The sequence below is a fragment of the Leopardus geoffroyi genome, chromosome B4, assembly GCF_018350155.1.
Source record: "Leopardus geoffroyi isolate Oge1 chromosome B4, O.geoffroyi_Oge1_pat1.0, whole genome shotgun sequence".
NCBI lineage: Eukaryota > Metazoa > Chordata > Mammalia > Carnivora > Felidae > Leopardus > Leopardus geoffroyi.
The window spans coordinates 75,666,122-75,692,584 of record NC_059341.1 but is presented as its reverse complement, the minus strand read 5'-3'; the positions used below and the strand labels follow the sequence as shown (position 1 = coordinate 75,692,584).

The 26,463-nt window shown below is 38.9% G+C and overlaps 1 protein-coding gene across 1 annotated transcript in view; it reads left to right on the top strand.

The window, feature by feature from the left end:
• The first annotated feature begins 6,825 nt into the window (after positions 1–6,825).
• LOC123591817 (olfactory receptor 8S1-like) overlaps positions 6,826–26,463 on the top strand; it is a 25,985-nt gene continuing 6,347 nt past the window's right edge. Inside the window, exon 1 of the mRNA XM_045466471.1 lies at positions 6,826–7,751. Coding sequence (XP_045322427.1) covers positions 6,826–7,751 — 926 coding nt within the window. The remainder of the gene's footprint in view (positions 7,752–26,463) is intronic.

The following is a 26,463-nucleotide window of genomic DNA, read 5'->3' as shown; positions in this document are numbered from 1 at the left end:
GATAGATAGATAGATAGATAGATAGATAAAAGCATTTTTAAGAAGGAGGATGGCTAGAGTCATGAATATGGAAACCAAAGAGGAAGTCTTTCTCCTACTTCTGTTCAAAGATTCCCTAATATATATCTCAGATAAATGAAGAGCCATAGTGATTATAGAACATGTAGGTGGGGATGGGGGAAGGCCCACACAATGAGTAGCCTCTCAGTACCTGTAGTGGCTCCTGTGGCCCTGAGGAAGCTCCATGGAGCCCAAAAAAGACTCCAGAAAACTTGCACTATAGTCTAGAATCTTAGGAATTTCTAAGTTTCACTGAGGCCAGTATCTGGCTCCAGATGGGATCAAAACATAGCAAAAGTAACTTTTGCAAGAGTATAATGAAGAGCATGGAAGTTTTTTGTTTTTTGGGTTTTTTGGGGTTCTTTTGGCTGCTATTTTTAGGAAAGAGGATCAGAGAATTCCTCTTTGCATGAATAAATCCTAATCTTTCATGTCTACCGTCACTTTTTAATTCATCGCCACCAGGACTTCTTCAGATGCTTCAGGTAGGGAAACAGGAGAGGGAAAACTAGAAGGGTCTTCTCTCATATGCTAATTCCTCCACCTCTGTAGAGTTCTGCTTTCAGCCATTAATTGCTCATAGTGCTCAATTCAGCTTTTCCTTTAGTTTTCTCTTCTTGGAATTTTCCCTGGCCCAAAAGTCCCCATTTCTGTTCCAAGAAATCATATCCCTGATACCTATATCTCTGTGAGCATTTAGACATCCTGGGTAAGGAGAAGTTCCAGACAGAGCCAGTGGCCCCAAATCCCAGAACCACCTAATTCCTGTCTGGGTTCCCAAGTTCCCCCAGGAGAAAGCATAGTTTCCAAACCAGGAAAGACTTACTCATAAGCAAACTTCTATAGTGCTGCAAAGTAGGGAAAACATGGTAATGGGACTCAGAGAGCCTTGGGAGTGAGTCCCAATTCTACTACTTTGTAAGGTCTATGACCGAGTATGTCACTTAATCTTTCTGACCCACAGAAATGGGGTCAGTAATACCTATGTTACAAGATTTTATAAGGATTAAATGAGATCAAAAGCATATACAGACCTTGTTATGGTGCCTGGCGTAAATTATGCATTAAATAAATAATATTATCTTATAAGTAAAGTTTAAGTAAGGGAGGTTGGGATGGAGAATGTGTAAAATGAGATTATGGGTAAGGAGGGGAAAAAGGAAGGGAAATAAGATTTTTCTCCATGGGGTACAATATAAAATACAAGTTGTAAGTTAGTGTATTCCAGCAGGAGAGGGAGAACATCTGGGGAGAACAGAAGATGAAAAAGTCTTAGAAATAGGTTGGGAGGGACTGGGAGCCAGGGTGCATGTATCCCTTTGAATTAGTGTTGTATTTTTGGGCAAACAGCTAGTAGTGCAATTACTGGATCACCTTGTACTTCTATTTTTAACTTTTTGAGAAACCTCCATACCATTTTCCACAGTGGCTGCACCAGTTTGTATTCCCACCAACAGTGCAAGAGTGTTCCCCTTTCTCCACTTCCTTGCCAACACCTCTTGTTTCCTATGTTGTTAATGTTAGCCATTCTGACAGGTGTGAGGTGGTATCTCATTGTGGTTTTGATTTGTATTTCCCTGAGGGGGATCTGTGATGTTACACATCTTTTCATGTGTCTGTTGGCCATCTGTATGTCTTCTTTGGAGAAACATCTATTCATGCCTTCTGCCCAATTTTTAATTTGGGTGTTGAGTTGTATAAGTTCTTTGTAGATTTATCAGATATGTCATTTGCAATTATCCTCTCCCGTTCCATAGATTGCCTTTTTATTTTGTTGTTTCCTTCGCTGAGTAGATGCTTTTTATTTTGAAGAAGTCCCAATAGTTTATTTTTGCTTTTTGTTTCCCTCACCTCAGGAGACATATCTAGAAAGAAGTTGCTACAGTCAGTGTTAAAGAGGTTACTGCCTGTGTTCTCCTCTAGCATGTTGATGGTTTCAGGTCTCACTTTGAGGTATTTCATCCATTTTTAATTTATTTTTGTGTGTGGTGTAAGAGAGTGGTCCAGTTTCATTCTTTTGCATGTAGCTGTCCAGTTTTCCCAACACCATTTATTGAAAAGACGGTCTTTTTCCCATTGGATAGTCTTTCCTGCTTTGTCAAAGACCAATTGATCAGATAGTTGTGGGTTCATTTCTGGGTTTTTTATTCTGTTCTATTGGTCTATGTGTCTATTTTTGTGTCAGTACCAAACTATTTTGATCACCACAGCTTTGTAATATAACTTGAAGTCTGGAATTGTGATGCCTTCGGCTTTGCTTTTCTTTTTCAAGGTTGCTTTGGCTATTCGGGGTCTTTTGTGGTTGCACACAAGTTTTAGGATTGTTTGTTCTAGCTCTGTGAAAAATGCTGGGGGTGTTTTGATAGGGATTACATTAAATGTGTAAATTGCTTTGTGCAGCGTAGTTATAATGAGCACCAGGTGTTGTATGGAAGTGTTGAATCTCTATATTGTACACCTGAAACTATTATTATGTTGACTGGAATTTAAATAAAAACTTTAAAAAAAAGAAAGTGTGACTTAGGTAGTCTTACAAAGTTACATGAAACATAATTCCTCAAGATTTTATCATTGTTTCTCAGTTGCATAGATTTCATTTACTTCTTAAACATTCCATAAATCATATTAAATACAACCACAAAATCCAAAAAATAAAAAACAAAAATAAAGGCTGCTCTATAAGACTAGGTCTTGAAGTAAAGACTATGTAGTAAAAGAGCCACAGCTATCTTAACAGACATGTAACATGATAAGTGAATTGTTATTGTTGGTAACCACTGAAATTTTGGGTCGCTTATTATCACAGCATAATTGACCTAAGCTGACTGATACGTTAAACTTCCCCTTCTGTAGGTCCATTAGCCCCTCTTCATCTCTGAGCTGCCTTCACTCCTCCTTCATCCAGTATAGATCTTACTGTCAACAGTTAATATTTGTGAGGTCATTTCCATTTCTGGGCTTATAAACTATCGCTAAGCCTCTTTTCCTAGTCCAGAAACATCCTAGGTGTCCAGTCTTCTGGGGGCCAAGGCAAAGCCTTCACCTGAGTCCACAAATGCCTTAACGCCTCTCATGCACATCTGAATATAGTAGGTAAATTGTCCCTGGGGGCAATAGAGGAAACAGAAAGAGAGAGATTACAGTGGACCAAGAAGTGAATGAGGAAGAGACTACAGTATAGAGTATACTCCTTCCCCCTCAAAAAAAATGTGGCTATAAAGAGAAGGAAAGACAAGGAAGTGGTTGGGAAATCAGCAGCCTGGAGTCTGATATGCTTTCTTATATCCTCCAGTTAGCTTCTCTCTAGTCCCCTGTTACAGAGGAGTAACTTCTAGTTTGTAGAGGTAGACCAAAGTTTTGGTTTCACCTTTTCTTGTGTCTATACTCACCACATGTTTCCTTTTCGAAATAGGTCCTTTCCTGCCACAGTACTGGCCCTAGGAAAACCAGCTCCCTTGGAGGAGGAAGGGCTATTGATTCTGCCCACTACACTTTTAAATGGGAAAAACTTGAGCAACAACCAGTGCTGAGGACCAATAGAGAGCCATACAACAAAATTAGAAAAAGGAACGTTTCCTCTGTGAAATAGGAGGCAAGAGCCTGAGCTGAAAGCTAGAGAAGCAAGGGTTGAGAAAGGAGTGTCTTCATAGGAGTAATGACCTTTTAAATTGTGTGGACCTGGCTGTGTGCGTGTGTGTGTGCGTGCATATGCATATTCACATTAAAAATTGAAGCGCTACCAGAGACAAGACAGAAACTTTACAGAACCTCCTGAACCCCTTCTTCCTAATTAGTAAAGCAATTTGTGGCCAGGAGCTTTCTGCACTTGTATGCCCTCAGCCAGACCTCTTTTGGCAATAGCCATGTTAGTAGCCACTTTGTCCTAGGACCAGTGGCCCCTTTGGTTCAGGTTAATGCTGCCTCTCCCATGGGCAGTGAACAATTCTTGACTCTCTGGAGCCTCTCCTCCCCATTCCTCCCCAGGGCCCACCTGGCATAAGATCCGAGGGATTTAATGAAAGAAGAAATACAAGTCATACTAACTGGCCAGGAGCTCTCTTCAAGGATTAGGGAGTAAAAGGGGGAAAAAAAGAAGAGAAAAATCCAAGTCATAAGAGAGCCACCTCCAGAAAGACCTTTACCAGAACACTTTGGCTCTTAACCACTGCCTGTCTGTATCTGTCTCTACTCATATAATTGGCTGGAAAACAAAGTCCACTTTTCATGGGACCTGGCTCTCATCTCCAGCTGTCGGAGCCGCGTCTCCTTCCTGCAGCAGTGTCCTGTGGCAGACAGCCTGGCTAGAAAACCAGAAGACACATCAGACCAAAAGCAGTCCTGCTCAGTATGGTTGGTGAGAGCCTTAGAGGCACATTGATATATGTAACTGGGAAAGATTTGTAGAGACCTCTGACCCAAGCCCCTCTAGTTTACACTGGACCCAGATTAGGGAAGTAACTTTCTCAAAGTCAGACATTGCTACTTCTGGTCAGATAATAGTTGAGCTGGAAGATTAAGTCTTCTGCTGTTTGTCCATGTGGGGTCCGTATTGTTTCTTTTCTTTTTTTAAAAAAATTTTTTCTTTAACATTTATTTATTTTTTGAGAGACAGAGAGAGACAGAGCATGAACAAGGGAGGGACAGAGAGAGAGGGCAAGTCACAGAATCCGAAGCAGGCTCCAGGCTCCAAGCTGTCAGCACAGAACCCGATGCAGGGCTTGAACCCATGATCTGTGAGATCAGACCCGAGCTGGAGTCAGACACTTCACCGACTGAGCCACCCGGGTGCCCCCTTCCTATTGTTTCTTTATGTATCTGGTTCTGGACACACACAAAAAAGTGAGGCTTTTATTTTAAATGGGAATGTGCTATTGGCCACAAAGCCAGATGAAGAGTAGGAAGGAGATTTCCTGGGGCATTGAAAATGAAAAAGACGAAGAACAGAGAGAGATTCATAGTCCTTTTGGCAATGGAATCCCTAGTTCACTGGGTTTTAGAAAGTTTTTATTAATGAAACCCTTTGCTTCAATGAAATTCTACCACCAAATCAAGTATGACAAATAGATGTAAGAAGAGCTGAGGCAATTGAGATGGATGTGAGGGCCCAAAGACTCCTCTGACTCCTCACTCCCTCACCATTTAGAGTGGTCCCTAAAGCACTACAGCAGAATATATAAGGTTGCATTCAACACACTTTGAAAACACAGCCCTGGTAGTGTTCTGGAATCCTAGGTATGAGGGAGTTCAAAAGGGCACCAGTCTTATGTACTCACATAGAACCAAACTACTGAGATGCCCAATGGTGTTGGGGAAGAGACCACAAAAGAATATTCTTTTTAGGAGTTCAGCTTCCTTTGCCCTGGGGCTTTTCTCTCACTTCAATCCAGTTTTCCCTTTGCCTTTCTCTCTGGAGAAAACAAAGCTAGACTGAGAGTTTCCTGAAAGTCTCCAAGTCATTTCTTTATAAAAAAAAAAAAGGGGGGGGGGGAAGTAATCAATGGAAAAATAATTTTACAACATTAGAGAAACTGTTTACAAGAAAAAATGCCCATAAACCTACTGCCCAATAGAGAAATTATTTCTATTTTCAATATTCTATGTCAATCTTTCTTCATACATACAAAAATTTGATTTTTGCACAGCATGTTATGAGCCCTCTGGTTTATAAAAGTATTTGTTTAATTTACCCAATTTTACAGATTAATAAGGTAAGGCTTAAGGAAACTGAGTAACTTTTACCAAATGATACCATTAGAATGTTTGAGCTAAGACTCAAGGTTACTACTGTACTCTAAGACTAGTTCTCTTTCCACTTCAATAGCAGCTGACACAGAACTGTAGATACCACTGGCTAAGTATCAGAGCCAAGGAATATTAAAATACAATTTAAGTGAACTCCCTACTAGCAAAGTTCCTTGTGATGCCAAAACCACACAAAATTCAGCTTCTAATAATCAATTCAAAACCACAAGTGTGGTGCACTAGCATATCAGATGAGTTGGAACATCTGGTTTAGTCCCAACCTCAACATCACTTTGCTATGAGAACTTAGGCAATGCATTATCCTCATTTGTTTTTTTTTTTAATTTTTTTAATGTTTATTTATTACTGAGAGACAGAGAGAGACAGAGCATGAGCATGGTAGGGGTAGAGAGGAGGAGACACAGAATCCGAAGCAGGCTCCAGACTCCAAGCTGTCAGCAGGGAGCCCAACACGGGGCTGGAACTCACAAACCACGAGATCATGACCTGAGCCAAAGTCAGATGCCCAACCCACTGAGCCACCCAGGAGCCCCTATCCTTATTTGTAAAATGAAGGGTTTAAAGTCCACTATGACACCACCTTAGTTACTGTGAGTCTATGACCTTACTATTCTGAGAAGGAATCACTTGTGCATGGGCTTCCTAGCCCTTAACCATAAAAGGTTTTCTAGGCTTAGCCACTGGGGCCCTTTTCCCTTCTTTTGATTCCAGGATGTACCTGACTTGCATGTGCATGGTATTTTTATTTAAAAAAAAGTCATGTAGGGTGAAGGTATAGAGATCATGACAAGATAGTGCTAGTAGTTAGAAAAGAAGGGCAAGTGAAGAGATTGTATCTGAGAACACACTTCCTTATCCTGAGTTTCCTGTTTTGGTCTATAGGTAAGGAGATATACTGTCTGTGAGTAGAAAACTCCTGTTCGCTGAGAAAGACTCAGATCAATGTCTTATCAAGTGGAAAAATCATTCATTCCTTTTGAGGGACAGAATCTCTAAGCAACCATGAAAAATGTCAGTATGATTACTGAGTTTGTCCTCCTGGGATTATCCAGTGACCCCCAGATCCAGACCATGCTCTTCGTGCTGTTCCTGGGGATTTACCTCCTGACCCTGGTGGGGAATCTGGTGATGATCCTGATGATCAGGGTTGATCCCCGCCTCCACACACCCATGTACTTCTTTCTTGGACACCTATCCTTCCTGGATCTCAGTTTCTCCTCAGTCACTGTGCCCAAGATGCTACAGAACTTCTTATCTCAGAATAAAAGCATCTCAATGTGGGGATGCATCACTCAGAGCTTCTTTTTCACTCTCTCTGGGGGAACAGAAGCTTGTCTGCTCTCTGCCATGGCCTATGACCGCTATGCTGCTATCTGCCACCCTCTGGTCTACACCATGGTCATAAACAGACCTCTCTGTATTGTGATTGTGAGCATAGCGTGGGCAGTGGGATTTCTGATTTCCTTGCTGAATAGTCTCTTCATCCATAAGTTGTATTTCTGCGGGTCCAACATCATCCTCCACTTCAGCTGTGAGCTACCTCCTCTCTTTCCTTTGTCCTGTACCGATCCCATTGTCAATGAGATTCTTCTTGCGGTGTCCTGTGCATTTCTAGGGCTGCTGACGCTTCCCCTGATCCTCTTCTCTTACTCCAGAATCATTTCTGCCATTCTGAACATCCGCTCCTCTGAGGGCCAAGCCAAGGCCTTCTCCACCTGCTCCTCCCACCTCACCGTGGTGCTCTTGTTCTATGGGACGGCTCTATTCAGGTACATCAGCCCTGCCTCAGGCTCAGTGTTGGAGCGCGTGGTCTCCATTCAGTACAGTGTGATCACATCGTTGCTGAACCCCCTCATCTACAGCCTCAAGAACCAGGAGGTGAAGGCTGCTCTGCAGAGGATGCTGAAGCAACAAAAGTGTGCCTCATGGTACAATAAAAGCTGCGTGATTCTGCTCAGGAAATAGAAAAAAATTATCTCTAAAGAAGAAAGATTTTTATGGGCATAGAGCACTTGGGGAAATTTCATTTCAATTAAATTCAAGTATTTGGGGGTGCCAAGGAGGCTCGATTGGTTGAGGGTCTGACTCTTGATTTCAGCTCAGGTCATGATCTCATGGTTCATGAGATGGATCCCCACATCAGGCTCCATACTGACAATGCAGAATCTGCTTGGGAGTCTCTCTGCCCGTCCCCCATTTGCACTCCCTCTCAAAATAAATAAATAAAAACTTAAAAAAAATAAGAAAATGATAAATGTGAGCTCACCCTATGTCCTTAAAAAAATTCAAGTATTTGTCTGGACTTCAAAGCAAATAAACTATCACAAAAATGGAGGGTGGGGAAAAGAGTTTGATATATAGGCTCCTATCTAGCAGCCCTTTGCAAAAATAATCTGAGAGGGATCTTGGCTCCATTGAGAAGATAGCAGGGCTGACACAGATAAAGCGTATTTGGAGCAGAGCAGGGTGTCTGGCCAAATTGATTATTTCTGGATGTGTCTTTGAGGATGTTTCCAGATGAATTTGAATCAATGAACTGAGTAAAGATTACCCTCACCAATGTGGGGCATTGTTGAAGGCCCAACCTTCAGCAATCGGTTGAGGGCCCAAATAGAACAAAACTGCAGTGGTAGGGAAAATTTGCATTCTCTGAGCTGGAACATCCATCTTCTCCTGACCTCAGACACTAGGGCTCCTTGTTCTTGGGCCTTCAGACTCAGATGGGAATTTACACTACTGACTCCCCTGGTTCTTAGGCTTTTGAGTTTGGATGGAATTACACCACTGGCTTTTCTGGGACTCCAGCTTGCAGACAGCAATCATGGGATTTCTCAGCCTCCATAATCATGCCAGTCAATCCCTCATAACAAATCTCTTTTCCTACACTTGTCTTAGCCAAAAGGCCAAGAAGCAATGTATATCTCTTTTTCTATCCCATTCTCTTCTGTTCTTTCTATTTTTCTGGAAAAGTGTGACCAATACAGCAGGGAAAAGTAAAAATAATAATTAATCAATTGTCAGATTGAAAATCAGTATATTGTACCTATTTTATTTTTCTTAAACTCTCTCACTTGAGGTCTCACATTTAAAAATACAGAATGTGCATTTGATCTAAATATATATTGTATACCAGTATATGGAGTGGAGAATAGACATGATCATTATAGAAACAAAATTAAAAGATTAACAAAGTACCCTTTGGATATACTTAATTAATAAACATAAATATATAACAGCAGCCTACTGAGAAGAATTAAAGAAGACCTAAATAAATGGAGAGTAATATACCATGCTTATGAATTGGTAGCCTGGTTATTGTAAAGATGCCAGTTGTTCCCAAATTGATTTATATATTCAGAGTAATGTCAGTCAAAAATCCAGAATACTTTTTTTTTTAATTTAAAAAGTTGATTCTAAAATTTATATTGGGATGAGCACTGGGTGTTGTATGGAAACTAATTTGACAATAAATTTTATATTAAAAATAGATAGATGCTGGTTCAACATTCACAAATCAATCAATGTGATACATCACATTAATAAAAGAAAAGATAAGAACCATATGATCCTGTCAATCGATGCAGAAAAGGCCTTTGACAAAATTCAGCAACCTTTCTTTTTTTTTTCCAACGTTTATTTATTTTTGGGACAGAGAGAGACAGAGCATGAACGGGGGAGGGTCAGAGAGAGGGAGACACAGAATCGGAAGCAGGCTCCAGGCTCTGAGCTGCCAGCACAGAGCCTGACGCGGGGCTCGAACTCACGGACTGCGAGATCGTGACCTGGTGGAAGTCGGACACTTAACTGACTGCTCCACCCAGGCGCCCCAGCAACCTTTCTTAATAAAAACCCTCGAGAAAGTCGGGATAGAAGGAACATACTTAAACATCATAAAAGCCATTTATGAAAAGCCCACAGCTAACATCATCCTCAATGGGGAAAAACTGAGAGCTTTTTCCCTGAGATCAGGAACAGGACAGGGATGTCCACTCTCACCGCTGTTGTTTAACATAGTGTTGGAAGTTCTAGCATCAGCAATCAGACAACAAAAGGAAATCAAAGGCATCAAAATTGGCAAAGATGAAGTTAAGCTTTCATTTTTGCAGATGACATGATATTATACATGGAAAACCCGATAGACTCCACCAGAAGTCTGCTAGAACTGGTACATGAATTTAGCAAAGTTGCAGGATACAAAATCAATGTACAGAAATCAGTTGCATTCTTATACGCTAATAATGAAGCAACAGAAAGACACATAAAGAAACTGATCCCATTCACAATTGCACCAAGAAGCATAAGATACCTAGGAATAAATCTAACCAAAGATGTACAAGATCTGTATGCCGAAATCTATAGAAAGCTTATGAAGGAAATTGAAGAAGATATAAAGAAATGGAAAAACATTCCGTGCTCATGCGTTGGAAGAATAAATATTGTCAAAATGTCAATACTACCCAAAGCTATCTACACATTCAATGCAATCCCAATCAAAATTGCACCAGCATTCTTCTCGAAACTAGAACAAGCAATCCTAAAATTCATATGGAACCACAGAAGGCCCCGAATAGCCAAAGTAATTTTGAAGAAGAAGACCAAAGCAGGAGGCATCACAATCCCAGACTTTAGCCTCTACTACAAAGCTGTCATCATCAAGACAGCATGGTATTGGCACAAAAACAGACACATAGACCAATGGAATAGAATAGAAACCCCAGAACTAGACCCACAAACGTATGGCCAACTAATCTTTGGCAAAGCAGGAAAGAACATCCAATGGAAAAAAGTCTCTTTAACAAATGGTGCTGGGAGAACTGGACAGCAACATGCAGAAGATTGAAACTAGACCACTTTCTCACACCATTCACAAAAATAAACTCAAAATGGATAAAGGACCTGAATTGAATGTGAGACAGGAAACCATCAAAACCCTAGAGGAGAAAGCAGGAAAAGACCTCTGACCTCAGCCGTAGCAATTTCTTACTTGGCACATCCCCAAAGGCAAGGGAATTAAAAGCAAAAATGAACTACTGGGACCTTATGAAAATAAAAAGCTTCTGCACAGCAAAGGAAACAATCAACAAAACTAAAAGGCAACCAACGGAATGGGAAAAGATATTTGCAAATGACATCTCGGACAAAGGGCTAGTATCCAAAATCTATAAAGAGCTCACCAAACTCCACACCCGAAAAACAAATAATCCAGTGAAGAAATGGGCAGAAAACATGAATACACACTTCTCTAAAGAAGACATCCGGATGGCCAACAGGCACATGAAAAGATGCTCAATGTCGCTCCTCATCAGGGAAATACAAATCAAAACCACACTCAGACATCACCTCATGCCAGTCAGAGTGGCCAAAATGAACAAATCAGGAGACTATAGATGCTGGAGAGGATGTGGAGAAACGGCAACCCTCTTGCACTGTTGGTGGGAATGCAAATTGGTGCAGCCACTCTGGAAAACAGTGTGGAGCTTCCTCAAAAAATTAAAAATAGACCTACCCTATGACCCAGCAATAGCACTGCTAGGAATTTACCCAAGGGATACAGGAGTCCTGATGCATAGGGGCACTTGTACCCCAATGTTTATAGCAGCACTCTCAACAATAGCCAAATTCTGGAAAGAGCCTAAATGTCCATCAACTGATGAATGGATAAAGAAATTGTGGTTTATATACACAATGGAGTAGTACGTGGCAATGAGAAAGAATGAAATATGGCCCTTTGTAGCAACATGGATGGAACTGGAGAGTGTGATGCTAAGTGAAATAAGCCATACAGAGAAAGACAGTTACCATATGTTTTCACTCTTATGTGGATCCTGAGAAACTTAACAGAAACCCATGGGGGAGGGGAAGAAAAAAAAAAAGAGGTTAGAGTGGAAGAGAGCCAAAGCATAAGAGACTGTTAAAAATTGAGAACAAACTGAGGGTTGATGGGGGGTGGGAGGGAGGGGAGGGTGGGTGATGGGTATTGAGGAGGGCACCTTTTGGGATGAGCACTGGGTGTTGTATGGAAACCAATTTGACAATAAACTTCATATATTGAAAATAAAATAAAATAAAATGTATGAGAAAAAAATAAAAAAGAAAAAAAAGAAAAAATAAATAAAAACTAAAAAAAGATAAAAAATAAAATAAAATTTATGTAGAAGCAAAATGGTCCAAAAAATGCCAAGCTACCCTTGAAGCTAAAAATAACAAGGTAGGGCCACTTGTGTGGTTGAGTCGGTTAAGCGTCTGACTTTGGCTCAGGTCATGATCTCGCGGTTTGTGGGTTGGAGCCCCACGTCTGGCCTTGTGCTGACAGGTGGACCCTGGAACCTGCTAAGGATTCTGTGTCTCCCTCTCTCTCTGCCCCTTCCCCTGCTCTCTCTCTCTCTCTCTCTCTCTCAAAATAAATAAACATTAAAAAAAGAACAAGGTAAATGATCTTGTTTCACCAGACATCAAGATTTATTATAAAACGGTAACTAAGATTTTCTATTACTAACACAGAGACAAACAAATACATCAATGGACAAGGAAAGAGAACTCAGAAATGGGCCTGAAATACAGAAATGGATACTGAGATCATAAGACATATCAATTCATTCAGGATAGACTTTTCAGTCAGTAGGGCTGGGATGATTAGTTATCCATGTAGAAAATTAATGAAATTTTATCCTCACCCACCATATGTAAAAATCAATTCCCATTAGACTAAACTACTAAATGTGAAAGGCAAAACTATAAATCTTTTATAAAATAGTACAGGACAATGTATTGATGATAGAGAAGGATTTTTAAAAACAAGATATGAAAAGCACTAAGTATAAAAAGTTGATAAATACAATTATATTAAAATTATGAACTTTATCAAAACTCTCTTAGGAATGAAAAGACAAGCCACAAAGTGGGAAAAATATTTGCCACACACATGAATACCAAAAATCCCAATATCCTACATTATATAATGAAAAAAAATCATTCTGATAGAAAAATAAGCAAAAAGAACAGGAACTTGATAGAAGAGGAAGTCTAAATCTTTAAGTTTCTCAGCCTTAATAGTAGTCATGCAAATTAAAGCCACAATGAAAAGGACAATTAAACAGGTATCAGAATGGGAAAAATTAAGGAGTCCAATAAAATGAAGTATTGGCAATAATGTGGAACAATGAGGACTCTCATTTTAGGAAAAGTTTCAGTGACCCATTATATGGTAAAGTTAATTCAGCCCAGAATTCCACTAGGTATTTATCCTAGAGAAACTCATACTCATTGCACCAAAATAAATGTACAAGAATGTTCATAGTAGCACTGTTTGTAATAACCAAAATCAGAAAATAACTCAAATGGCCATGTATAATAGAAATAGATAAATTTTGATATATCCATACTGTGAAGTGAATATAATCAATGAAAATTAACAAACTGTAGTCATATGGAATAGCATGAATGAATCTTGAATATAATATTGAACGAAATTATATGTAATACATTATTCTATTCATATAAAATTCAAGTAAAGGCAAACAGGACTATTTTATTTAGAGATGCATTATAAATGGTAATACCATAAAGTAAGCAAGGAAATCAGTAAGAATGTTAGGGCAGCTTGAGTTATCATAAGAGGGGAAGGAACAAGGTTCATATAATGGAGTGGTATACATTCCCAGTGCTGATAATCTTTTAAAAAATGTTAATTTTTTTCTTATAGTGTTCACATAGATCTTTGCTTTATAATTATTTGTTAAACTATACATATATGTTACATGTACTTAAATCTTAAAAAATCTTATATAGTGTTTACATAGATCTTTACTTTGTAATTATTTGCTAAACTATACATATATGTTACATGTACTATTCAGGATGTATGGCATATTTCAAAATTCCTTTAAAACTGTAAACATCAAAATAAATGGTGAAATACTGAAGTAATTACTATTAAAATCAGAAATTGGGCAGAGATGCCTGTTTTCTCCACTATTTCCTAATATTGTTTTGAAGATTATAACTAAAGTAATAAGACATGATGATGAAATACTTAGAATGATCGTAGAAAACCAGTTACTTATTCTTATATGCAGATAATGTGATTATATTCATAGATAATTCAATAGGGTGGGGTGAAAAGTATGAGAAGTAATAAGAGAAACTAAGTTGGCAACACACAAAATAAATACAAAAAAAAATAGCCTTTTACTATCCTGTCAGTAACCAATTTGAACTGGAAATGGAAAAAAAAATCATTCATTCACATTAGCAACACAATCACAAAGTAACTTATAATAAACTTAAACAAAAGAAAAGTACAAGGGCACCTGGGTGGCTCAGTTGGTTAAGTGGCCAACTTTGGCTCAGGTCATTATCTCGCAGTTCGTGAGTTCAAGCCCTGCATCGGGCTCTGACAGCTCAGAGCCTGGAGCCCACTTCTGATTTCTGTGTCCTCCTCTCTCTGCCCCTCCCCTGCTTGTGCTCTGTCTCTCTCACTCTCTAAAATAAATAATAAAATGTTAAAAAAAAAAAAAGGTACAGAATTTGTATGAATAAAACTACACTGAGTGACATGAAACAAGCTCTGAATAAATGGAAAGACATACCACATGGCTGTCCTCAGCAAAATATTAATAATTAATAATAATAATAGAATATATTTGAAGGAAATTGAGCATCTCAAGAAATCAAAGAGAAAGCTGAAGATCCAAACTTCGGGTAGGTCAGGAGTTAGAGTACCTGTGGAGATCTAAGTCATGGAAATTAATGAATAATCTCTTCAGATTGTCCCCCTATTGGACAACCATAACCTTTGATAATGAAAATGCCTGAGTGAAAGGGTCCAGCTGGCCTAGATTAAGTCACCTTGTGCTTGAGAAAGGACATATAATGCCATTTTCCTATCTAACCCAACTTTTTAACCTGCCCTTTAAAAGGATCTACAACTCAGCAGTCACAAAAAAGACAACAGCACTCCTGTTTTAGTGAGCATGTGGTTGGCTCAATATATAAACTTGGTTTGGCACCTGAGTCACAAGGTCAGACAGTTATGTCCATAAATTATTAAAGCACAGTCCTATGGTGTATAAGTACTTTTCCTTAGCTTTAAGGCTCATTTCTACATCATTGCTTTGATTCTTATTGGCAATATATATTGACCTATTTTTCTCAGCCTGCCTGGGTAGTCACTTTTCTTGAAGTGATCCTGATGGAAGCCTCCTTGAGTGGCCAGGACAGGCCACCTTCACCTTTCACTGTATCCTGACTTTGAGCTCTGAACCATTCTGAAGGGTCTCTTGGCCTTTCCCCTACTCTCCAGGATTAGGCTTCCTTAGCAGGCCACCCTCCTCACTTCCTACTGGTGCATTTGTTGTGTTAGTGAAGGTCCTACTACTTGCATGGGCTCAGCAATCTTTGAACTCTCGTTGGCACAAAGGCAGTCAATGAGCCAAACTCTGCAGCCTTCTTCTTGACCAAATTCAAGATCCCTTCTCTGTCTTGAGACTCATGTGCCTCTAAATGGTATGGTCTGATGACAGAGTTAGCCTGCCCAGCCCAGGTATGACCAAATGTGATGCACCCTATTGCAGCCCAAACTGTGATTTTTTTGCTTCACCTCTGATCTTTTTCTTTTCTCTAATACCCTGCATCCCTAAGCCATGTGTTCAAATTTGGATTCTTATATCTCCTTTTACCTGATACAGGCTTAAAAGTTCTTTTGTATTTTTCTAGAAATGAAAATACCATTTTCTGGTGAAGCAAACATGAAAAATCAAGCTTGGGTGATTGATTGTGATTGTGATTGTGATCTACTCTTCCACAAACTATTGCCTTGTATCCAAAGTTTTTGCTAAACAGAGATGAGGTCTGGAAAATTAAGACCTTAACCCATGGAGCCCTATGAGGGTTAGAAGGCATTAATAGATGAAGAACTTGAACTGAACTGGGCAGCTAGACAGGCTATGCAGGTTGAGTCAGCCCTGGCTACCAATTTTGCTACATAATCACCATATACCATTGAAAAGTGAAGTTAAAAGGTTTCATATAGTATGGGTCAGTTCTAATAGAATTTGGGCCTTGGAATTGGTGAGTTAACTAGATGGTGACTTTGTGAAAGTTATTGAACCCATGTGATCCTATATTCTTATATGTAAAATTAACTTAATAAAGGATAATTTTATTTTTGCTTTCATTCTCTCAACAGTTTTATGTTAAACATCTGCCATTTACAGATGGGAAAACTGAGGCTCAGAGGGGTTATTTAATAGCTTATTCCTACAGAGCAGAACTAGGACTAGGTATTTTGATCTTAATACCTGTGTTTATCCTGACTTCACCACACTTTCATTTTCAAGTCCCTGATCATCCCAAAGCACCTATTGCTTAGATAGAATTCTGGATAATCTTTTTATTTAAAAAATAAATCTTCCTATTGTTATTTTGGTGATATTGTAATAAATAAAATTTGGGGGTAGTTGAAAACAAGAAAGAGAAGGAAGGAAGGAAGGGAGGAAGGAAGGAATGAAGGGAGGAAGAAAAAGGAAAAACGGAAGGGAGGAAGGAAGGAAGAAGGTGTGGGTGTGGGGAAAGAGGGAGGGAAGGAGGAAGGAAGGAAAGAACTGCCCCTAGAAGAGTAGGTATTATATTTCCCATATTTAAAGAAAATAAATGTTATAAAATAGTATTAATTAACAATATGATAAAATATATTTGAAATTCATATTATCGCTTCTCGGCCTTTTGGCTAATATCAAGTGAAATTCATATTTTATATTTGTTTTCCATCCCAATTATCAGTACTTATTTTATTAAAAAAACATTTAATGTCTAATGTTTTGGACCAGAACAGGGAATAAGGAGCAAGATGATTGACATATACCTTAGGGAGATTTCCACTTTCAAGGATCTTCATTCAACATTCAGTGGGCCTGATGTATTAAGTATTCAATACTCAGTGCTTGGTTTCTGGGATAAAGGTTGGGTTGGTTAATAGAGTTACTCCCATAAATATTTTACCATCTGCCTAATTTTGTGTCTCCAAAGTTGGTTCCTTCTGAGTGCTGTAAGAGAGAATTGTTCTAGGCCTCCTCCCATCTTCAGTAGCCTTGGACATTCCTTAGACCCTGTCTTCCCATTGCATCCCTCTAATTCTCTGTCCTCACATGGCATTCTCCCTGTGTCTTCATATTATAATCTTCCTTCTATCCATGTCTGGCTCTGTGTCCAAATTGCCCCTTTTCCTAAGGATACCAGTCATATTAGGTTAGGGACCACCCTAATTATTAACTTGATTGCCTCTGTAGAGACCTTATTTCCAAATAAGATTGTATTCTGAAGTGCAGGATATTAAGACTTCAACATATCTTTTTTTGAGAGACACAATTGAAATTCTACCCATAACACCTTCTATCTTTCCTTTTTTTCCTGTAAAGTTTGACAAATTAGTTGCAAACCAAGTGACTGTGCTCCAGTTCATTGTGATCAATATGATTTTTCATATTGCCACTATGCTATAATGAAAACTCATTTTTTTCTTTTATTATACATTTAAGAAATGCCTAGAGGGGCGCCTGGGTGGCGCAGTCGGTTAAGCGTCCGACTTCAGCCAGGTCACGATCTCGCGGTCCGTGAGTTCGAGCCCCGCGTCAGGCTCTGGGCTGATGGCTCAGAGCCTGGAGCCTGTTTCCGATTCTGTGTCTCCCTGTCTCTCTGCCCCTCCCCCGTTCATGCTCTGTCTCTCTCTGTCCCAAAAATAAATAAAAAATGTTGAAAAAATTTTAAAAAATAAATAAATAAATAAATAAAGAAATGCCTAGAAAAGTAAATTCAAGTAGAGGTTATACAAGGATGAAGAAAAATAGAGTATTCCTAGAAATAAAAGTATCAGCTTTGTAAAATATGAAAAAATGAAGGCAAGATATTACAAAGAGTTAAGTTGTATCTGCTCTAAGGAAAGTCCTCCAGATGGTGAGATTCCAAAACCATCATCCATGGGCTGCTGGATTGCCATATTGACTGTCATCGTATTCTACTCAGTTTTGCTTCTTTTTTGGGGGGTGGGAGGGGGCAGAGCGCAAGCAAGGGAAAGGCAGAGAGAGAGAAAGGGACAGAGGATCCAGAGCAAGCTCTGTACTGACAGCATAGAGCCCAATGTGGGTCTCAAACTCATGAACCATGAGATCACAGCCTGAGCCAAAGTTGGACACTCAACTGACTGAGCCACTCAGGTGTCCCTACACAGTCTTGCTTCTGACCAGAGAGTTCATTTTCCAGAAAAAAATTATGAGCAATGTGCTCATGCCAATGGAGTTTATTGGTTTTACCATATTCTCCATCACCCTGACGCTGCCATTATAAAATAGAAGAATGGCCTTTTGAAATCTCATTTATCATGGCAGCTGAGTGACAACACTTTGTGGGATTGAAGCAGTGTCCTACTGTAGCAGTTCTCAAATTATTTGGTATCAGAATCCCTGTTACACCATACACAAAAATAAACTCAAAATGGATGAAAGACCTAAATGTGAGACAGAAAAACATCAAAACCCTACAGGAGAAAGCAGGCAACAGCCTCTTTGACCTCAGCTGCAGCAGTTTCTTGCTGACACATCCCCAAAGGCAAGGGAATTGAAAGCAAAATGAACTATTGGGACCTCATCAAGATAAACAGCTTCTGCACTGCAATGGAAACAGTCAACAAAACTTAAAGGCAACTGATGGAATGAGAAAAGATAGTTGCAAATGACATATCAGATAAAGGGTTAATATCCAAAATCTATAAAGAACTTCCCAAACTCAACCCCCAAAAACAAAAAATCCAGTGAAGAAATGGGCAGAAGACATGAATACACACTTTTCCAATGAAGACATCCAGATGGCCAACAGACACATGAAAAGATGCTCAATGTCACTCATCATCAGGGAAATATAAATCAAAGCCACACTGAGACACCACCTCACACTGGTCTGAGTGGCTAAAATGAACAACTCAAGCAACAACAGATGCTGGTGAGGATGTGGAGAAACGGGAACCCTCTTGCCCTGTTGGTGGGAATGCAAACTGGTGCAGCCTCTCTGGAAAACAGAGTGGAGGTTCGTCAAAAATAGAACTACCCTATGACCCAGCAATAGCATTACTAGGAATTTATCCAAAGGATACAGGAGTACTGATTCATAGGGGCACATTTACCCCAATGTTTATAGCAGTGCTTTCAACATGGCCGAATTATAGAAAGAGTCTAAATGTCCACCAACTGATGAATGGATAAAGAAGATGTGGTTTGAATATACAATGGAATACTACTTGGCAATGAGAAAGAATGAAATCATGCCATTTGCAGCAATGTGAATGGAACTGGAAGGAATTATGCTGAGTGAAATAAATCAGAGAAAGATAGGGGCGCCTGGGTGGCGCAGTCGGTTGGGCGTCCGACTTCAGCCAGGTCACGATCTCGCGGTCCGTGAGTTCGAGCCCCGCGTCGGGCTCTGGGCTGATGGCTCAGAGCCTGGAGCCTGTTTCCGATTCTGTGTCTCCCTCTCTCTCTGCCCCTCCCCCGTTCATGCTCTGTCTCTCTCTGTCCCCAAAATAAATAAACGTTGAAAAAAAAAAAAATTAAAAAAAAAAAAAAAATCAGAGAAAGATACCATATGTTTTCACTCATATGTGGATCTTGAGAAATTGAACAGAAGACCATGGAGGAAGGGAAGGGGAAAAAAAATAGTTACAGAGAGAGAGGGAGGCAAACCATAAGAGATTCTTAAATACAGAGAACAAACTGAGGGCTAATGGGGGGAAGGGGAGAGAGGAAAATGGGTGATGGGCATTGAGGAGGGCACTTGTTGGGATGAGTACTAGGTGTTGTATGTAAGCGATGAACCACGGGGATCTAACCCAAAAACCAAGAGCACACTTCACACACTGTATGTTAGCCAATTTGACAATAAATTATATTTTTAAAAAAAGAATCCCTGTTATATTCTTAAAACTTATTGAAGACTCCAAAGGTATCTTTTTAACGTGGGTTATACCTATTGATATTTACTGTTTTTTTTTTTAAATTTTTTTTTTTTCAGCCTTTATTTATTTTTGGGACAGAGAGAGACAGAGCATGAACGGGGGAGGGGCAGAGAGAGAGGGAGACACAGAATCGGAAACAGGCTCCAGGCTCTGAGCCATCAGCCCAGAGCCGGACGCGGGGCTCGAACTCACGGACCGCGAGATCGTGACCTGGCTGAAGTCGGACGCTTAACCGACTGCGCCACCCAGGCGCCCCAGATATTTACTGTTTTATAAATTAAAACTGAGAGGGGCACCTGGATGGCTCAGTCAGTTCAGGGTCCAACTCTTGATTTTGGTTCAGGTCATGATCTCACCATAATGAGATGGAGCCCTGAGTTGGGCTCCATGTTGGGCGTAGAGCCTGCTTAAGATTCTCTCTCTCTCTCTCTCTCTCTCTCTCTCTCTCTCCCTCTTCCTCTGCCCCTCCCCCACTCACACTCTCAAAAAATTTTAATTAAAACTGAGAATTTAAAAAATGTTTTTCAATTCACCTGAAAATAACAATAATAAATCCATTATGTGTTAACATAAGTAGCATTTGTTAATGTTTTATTTGTATTTATTTTGAGAGAGAGAGAGAGAGAGCGAGCACAAGCAGAGGAGGGGCAGAGAGAGAGAAGGAGAGAGAATCCCAAGCAGGCTCAGTGCAGAGCCGAGTCAGTGCAGAGCCTGACTCGGAGCCTGATCTCATCAACCATGAGATCATGACCTGAACCAAAATCGAGAGTCAGAGGCTTAACCAACTGAGCCACCGAGGTGCCCCAACATAAGTATCATTGTCACTAAAATAATTATATTTTCTGAAACAAAAAAATGAGAAGAGTAGCATTGTTATACATTTTTGCAAATCTTTTTAATGTCTGACTTAATGAAGATAGCTGAACCTGTTTTTTCTGAAGTATATGAAGAATATCCTGCCTCAGACAGATACATTATTGAAAAGGGAGGAGCATTTTCAGATCTGAAACTATATCAATGATTGTTTCATACTCTGTTAAAACACATTGGTCTATGGGGCGCCTGGGAGGTGCAGTCAGTTAAGCGTCCGACTTCAGCCAGGTCACGATCTCACGGTCCATGAGTTCGAGCCCCGCGTCGGGCTCTGGGCTGATGGCTCAGAGCCTGGAGCCTGTTTCCGATTCTGTGTCTCCCTCTCTCTCTGCCCCTCCCCCATTCATGCTCTGTCTCTCTCTGTCCCAAAAATAAATAAACGTTGAAAAAATAAATAAATAAAAATTAAAAAAAAAAAAACACATTGGTCTATATAGCATTTTGAGTAGAACTTTCATCCAGGCATGATTTTTAAAATACCATGCATTGGTCATATGAGAAATACTGGTTCCCTGATGTTCCAAATATGTATTATACAGATGTTCCAAATATTAACTTAGTTACTTAGATAATATAAAAAATCACATCCAAAAATATCATCACCAATCTCAGAATGTTACCACTAGCAACAAATAATGTCAGTTTTATTTTTCTCTGTCATGCTTATTTATGTTGATTTTAAGAAAAAGTCTGGCAAATATTTTTTTTAATTTAAATTTTAGTTAACATACAGTGCAATATTGGTTTCAGGAGTAGAATTCAGTGATTCATCACTTACATACAACATCCAGTGCCCTTTTTAATAACCAGCACCCATCTAGCCAATCCCCCATCCACTTTCCTCCATCAACCTTCAGTTTACTCTTGTGGTTTGTTTCCCTCTCTCATTTTCCCCCCAATTCCCATATGTTCATCTGTTTTGTTTCTTAGATTCTACATATGAGTTAAATCATATGGTATTTGTCTTTCTCTGATTGACTTATTTCACTAGCGTAATACATTCTAGCTCCATCCATGTTATTGCAAATGGTAAGATTGCATTCTTTTTGATGGCTGAGTAACATTTCATTGTATATATGTGCCACATCTTCTTTATCCATTCATCAGTCAATGGACTTTTGGGCTCTCTCCATAGTTTGACTATTGTTTATAATGCTACCATAAACGTCAGGGTGCATGTACCCCTTTGAATCTGTATTTTTGTATCTTTTGGGTAAATACCAAGTAGTGCAATTGCTAGATCATAGGGTAGTTCTATTTTTACCTTTCTGAGGAACCTCCATGATGTTCTCCAGAGTGGGTGCACCAGTTTGCATTACCACCAACAGTGCAAAAGCGTTCCCCTTTCTCCTCATCCTTGCCAACACCTGTTGTTCCTTGTGTTGTTAATTTTAGCCATTTCTGACAGGTGTGAGGTGGTATCTCATTGTGGTTTTGATTTGTATTTCCTGATGATGAATGATGTTGAGCATTTTTTCATATGTCTGTTAGCCATCTGGATGTCTTCTTTGTAACAGTGTCTATTCATCTCTTCTGACCATTTTTTAACTGGTTTATTTGTTTTTTGGGTGTGGAGCTTGATAATTTCTTTATAGATTTTGAATACTAACCCTTTATCAGATATGCAAATATCTTCTCCCATTCTGTACATTGCCTTTTAGTTTTGTTGATTGTTTCCTTTGCTGTGCAGAAGCTTTCTATCTTGATGAAGTCCCAAAAGTTTATTTTTGCTTTTGTTTCTCTTGCCTTCTGCAATGTGTTTAGTAGGAAGTTGCTGCAGCTGAGGTCAAAGAGGTTGCTGCCTGTGTTCTCCTCTAGGATTTTAATAGTTTCCTATCTCAATTTAGGTCTTTCATCCATTTTGAATACATTCTCTCAAGTAAAAGTGCTATTCTATTTTTTTCAAAAAGTAATTACTTCAGTTCACAACTGAAATAAATGTACAGATGCTTTATCTTAAGACAACCATCCTTCTTTGTTTTTCAGCACAAGAGATTTATGCATACTTCCCATTTTGTTACACAGAAAAGTAAAAAGATGTATACTCAAGTGTCAAGATTTAATAAAATTAACATTTTTTATTGTTTCACCAAAATGTTCTCAGTGTTGCAAAGCTATTCTCCTATGTTTTCTTCTAAAGACACTAAGGAACAATTTGGAGATAACATATCTTAATAATAGTGAATCTTTCAATCCATGAACATGGTGTATCTCTCCATGTATTTAAACTTCTTCAACTTCTCTCTGCAGTGTTTTCTGGTTTTCAGTGTACAAATCTTACACATCTTTTGTTAAACTTATCTCTGAGTATATCATATTTTAAATATCATAAATTGAATTGCTTTACTTTTATTTTCCCACTGTTTGTTGCTTATTTATAAAAATATAATTGATTTCTGTATTTACCTTGTATCATGTGACCTTCTTGAATTCACTTATAGTCTAGTAACTTCTTTGTAGATTCCTCTAAATTTTCTATGTACATGACAAGGTTACTTTTCTTTTCTAAACTATGTGGATTTTATTTTTTATTTTTGCCCTTTTTTGCACTTATTAGGGCCTCCAGTACAATGTTGAAAAGAAACAGTGAGAGCAGACACCCTTGTCTTGTTTCCAATATTAAAAAAATTTTTTTTAGTATTAGGATAATTATAGCCTCCTTAAATGAGTGAGGAATTGTCCCCTTCTCTCTTTTCTTTGTAGGTATTTTTCTTTGTAGGATTAGTATACTTTTGTTTAAGTTTGATCAGATTCACCAGTAAAACTATGTGGACCTTGAAATTCCTTCTGATTTATGATTACAAATCTAATTTCTTTAGTTGATATATTTAGATTTTTATATTTTCTTATAATTCGATAATTCTTTCAAAGAACTTGTCCAGTTCATCTAATTGTCAAAGTCATTGGCTTAAAATTGTTCATAACAGTCTTTTATTAGCTTTTATTAACTTTTGAGTCTATGAAGAATCTGTAGTGATGCACTTTTTTTATTCCTGATATTGGTAACTCATTTTTTCTTTTTGTCTAGTGGAGGTTTATTAACTTTATTTATTTTTTTTAAAAAGTCTTTGCGACAACTTTTGCAATTTGGCATTATCTAATAAAGATGAATATTCACATGTTCAGCAATTCTAATCCTAGGGAAACTGTTGAACAAGTACACCAGAAGTAATTTACAAGGTGCTCACAGTAGCTTTGTTCAAGGAGGCAAAAAAAAAAAAAGTAAATAATTCATTTCCATGTACAAGGAAAAAAAATAAATGTAGTGCCTATGCATGCACAATCATAAAAATGAAAAGTGGGATACATAGTGTATTCATTTTCTATTGTTGCATAAAAAATTACCGCAAATTTAGTAGCCAAAAACAACACAAATTTATTATCTCACAGTTTCTGTGGGTCAGAAGTCCAGGCATGGATCACTTTGGTACTCTGCTCAGGGTCTCATCAGGCTAAAATCAAACTGCGAGCCATGCTATGATCTCACCTGAGACTCAGTGGTCTACTTCCAAGATCACACGGTTGTTAGAATCCAATTTCTTGTGGCTGTAGGGCTGAGGTCCCTACTTGCTTGCTAACTGACAGCCAGGGAATACTCTTAGCTCCTATGGGCTGCCTTCAGTTCCTAGCCACATGGCCCCCTCACAGTATGGCAGCTTTCTGACTTTAGGAAGTGCCCACTCCTATGGGCTCTCCCCCTTAGATCAGGGATACTCAAGATGATCTCCATTTTGATTAATTCAAAGCCAACTGATCAGTAGATAATCATGGAAATGAAATTCTGTTGCCATGCACAGAACAAGAAGTTCTCAGACACCAGACTGAGCGGACATGCAGGACTGCCTCTGCGAGAGAGCAGTAAAAGCAGGAGACTGCACATAGCCTTTATTTCATATTTTATCAGATATAAGTATCCAAGAGTATCAAAGTATGGAAAGAGAACACAAAGGATTTTCAGACATACATCTGGTGACAACGTGAAGGCATGCAGGGAGTATGTGCAGTTCCAAGGAGTGTCAGGAAATTGCAGTGGGTTCTGTTTCTTAACTGTCCTTGGGGGGGATCATGGGGCTTTGTATCTCATAATGCTAGCACATTCAACAGCCTGAGACCAGAACATTGCTGACATTTCAGCTATTGCCCCATTCACCCTCCAGGGCTTACAATACATTCTCTAGAAATAACTCCACAAAAATTCTACCATATTCACAAGTCCCATCCATATTCAAGAGGAATGGACTACAGAGGACATATATGAGGGGGTTAGAATGTTAGGAGACATCTTAAAATTATTTTAGCACAGCCATATGATAGGCAAATAACTCTAATCTGATGGAAAACAACTTTGAGCCTGTATTATACCAGCCATTATATGCTATAGGCATTTATAATCTCAGAAGAACTTTTAAAGTCTAACTCTTTCTGCCATGGGGTATTAGATGATGCCAGGTATTTCTCTAAAATGATTCAGAAATCTGGCCTACTTAAAATATAAATTAAGAGGTAGAGATAATAGAATTAAAGATTAGGTTTTCAGTAACTTATAAATAAAATGTGTTGTAAATAAACAGCTAAATTAAGAAACTATACTATACCAATGAGAAGTCTGCTTTGAGTAAGCTTTTCTACTATAAAAAAAAAAAAATGACAGTTTGAGATTACACCACTCCAAAGCTGTCCCAGTGTAATATGATATTTCACAAGTGCCATGTTGACCCAGTCTTGATGTCATGGCTAAAACTCTCAATTCTCCTTCACTGGCAATTTATCAACCCCCACCCCAAACTACTTCCCTTATCAGGCTCTAACATTCCTGGGTTACAATATACACATACCCAACTGCCAGAGGCCCCCAGATACCTACACTCAGGAACAGCTACTTCTTTCTTAGGCCCATTGAATTATTTAAAATATCTGATCCCCAGGAAGCCTGCCTGGGAAACCTACCTAACTCTATCCTGTTTGCCATACATAAGCACCTTCCTAGTTTCAGCTTACTGTTACCCTGTCCTCAGGTGTAACCTGCTATGCATCCCTGCACGACAGACTTCTCTCTTTGGAGCTGTAATTAACAAACAGTTCTGCCTTTTTATCTATCTGAGTTGTGTCCCACCATCAAAAACCTCTTTAAATCTTATAAAACATCTAGTCTTACCCTAATTGTAACACCAGCTGTCACTAACTGACAGCTGCCTGCACTTGGTCCACTATTTGCACTGACTACAAATTATTTCTGCCAAGTAATACTCATTGCCAACATCTTGCTTTTGAATAGTGCTTTATAAATTTTACACCATATGCCTATATTTTTACTTAATTTATTCCTCACAACAGCTTTTAAGGAAAAGAAGAACAACATTATACTAATTTGATAGATGAGGTTAAGGCTCTGATCTGTCACCCAGAGGCACAGCCAGAATTAAAAAACAAATCTTTTGGTTCTTAATTTAGCACTATTTCTAGCATACCCTTGTGCCCACTATTTAATTTAGCACTGTCTTTTTAATTAACATGTTTCTACTTCAAGAGTACGTGAAACTATTAGCTTCTATTAAGGCCACTCCTTCCCTCCCTCTCAATATCAAGGACAGTAGGATTTGAGTGTAAGCCACAAAACTTCTTAGGCTTTGATACAACTACCACTCATTGCCAAGCGTGGTTTAGGGGATCCTCACAGGCCTGGAACTTCTGGAAAGACAGTCCCTCTAGCCTTAACTGTGTCCAAAACAGAACTGAAAGAGAGTCCACAGAGCCCAGCACACTCCTTG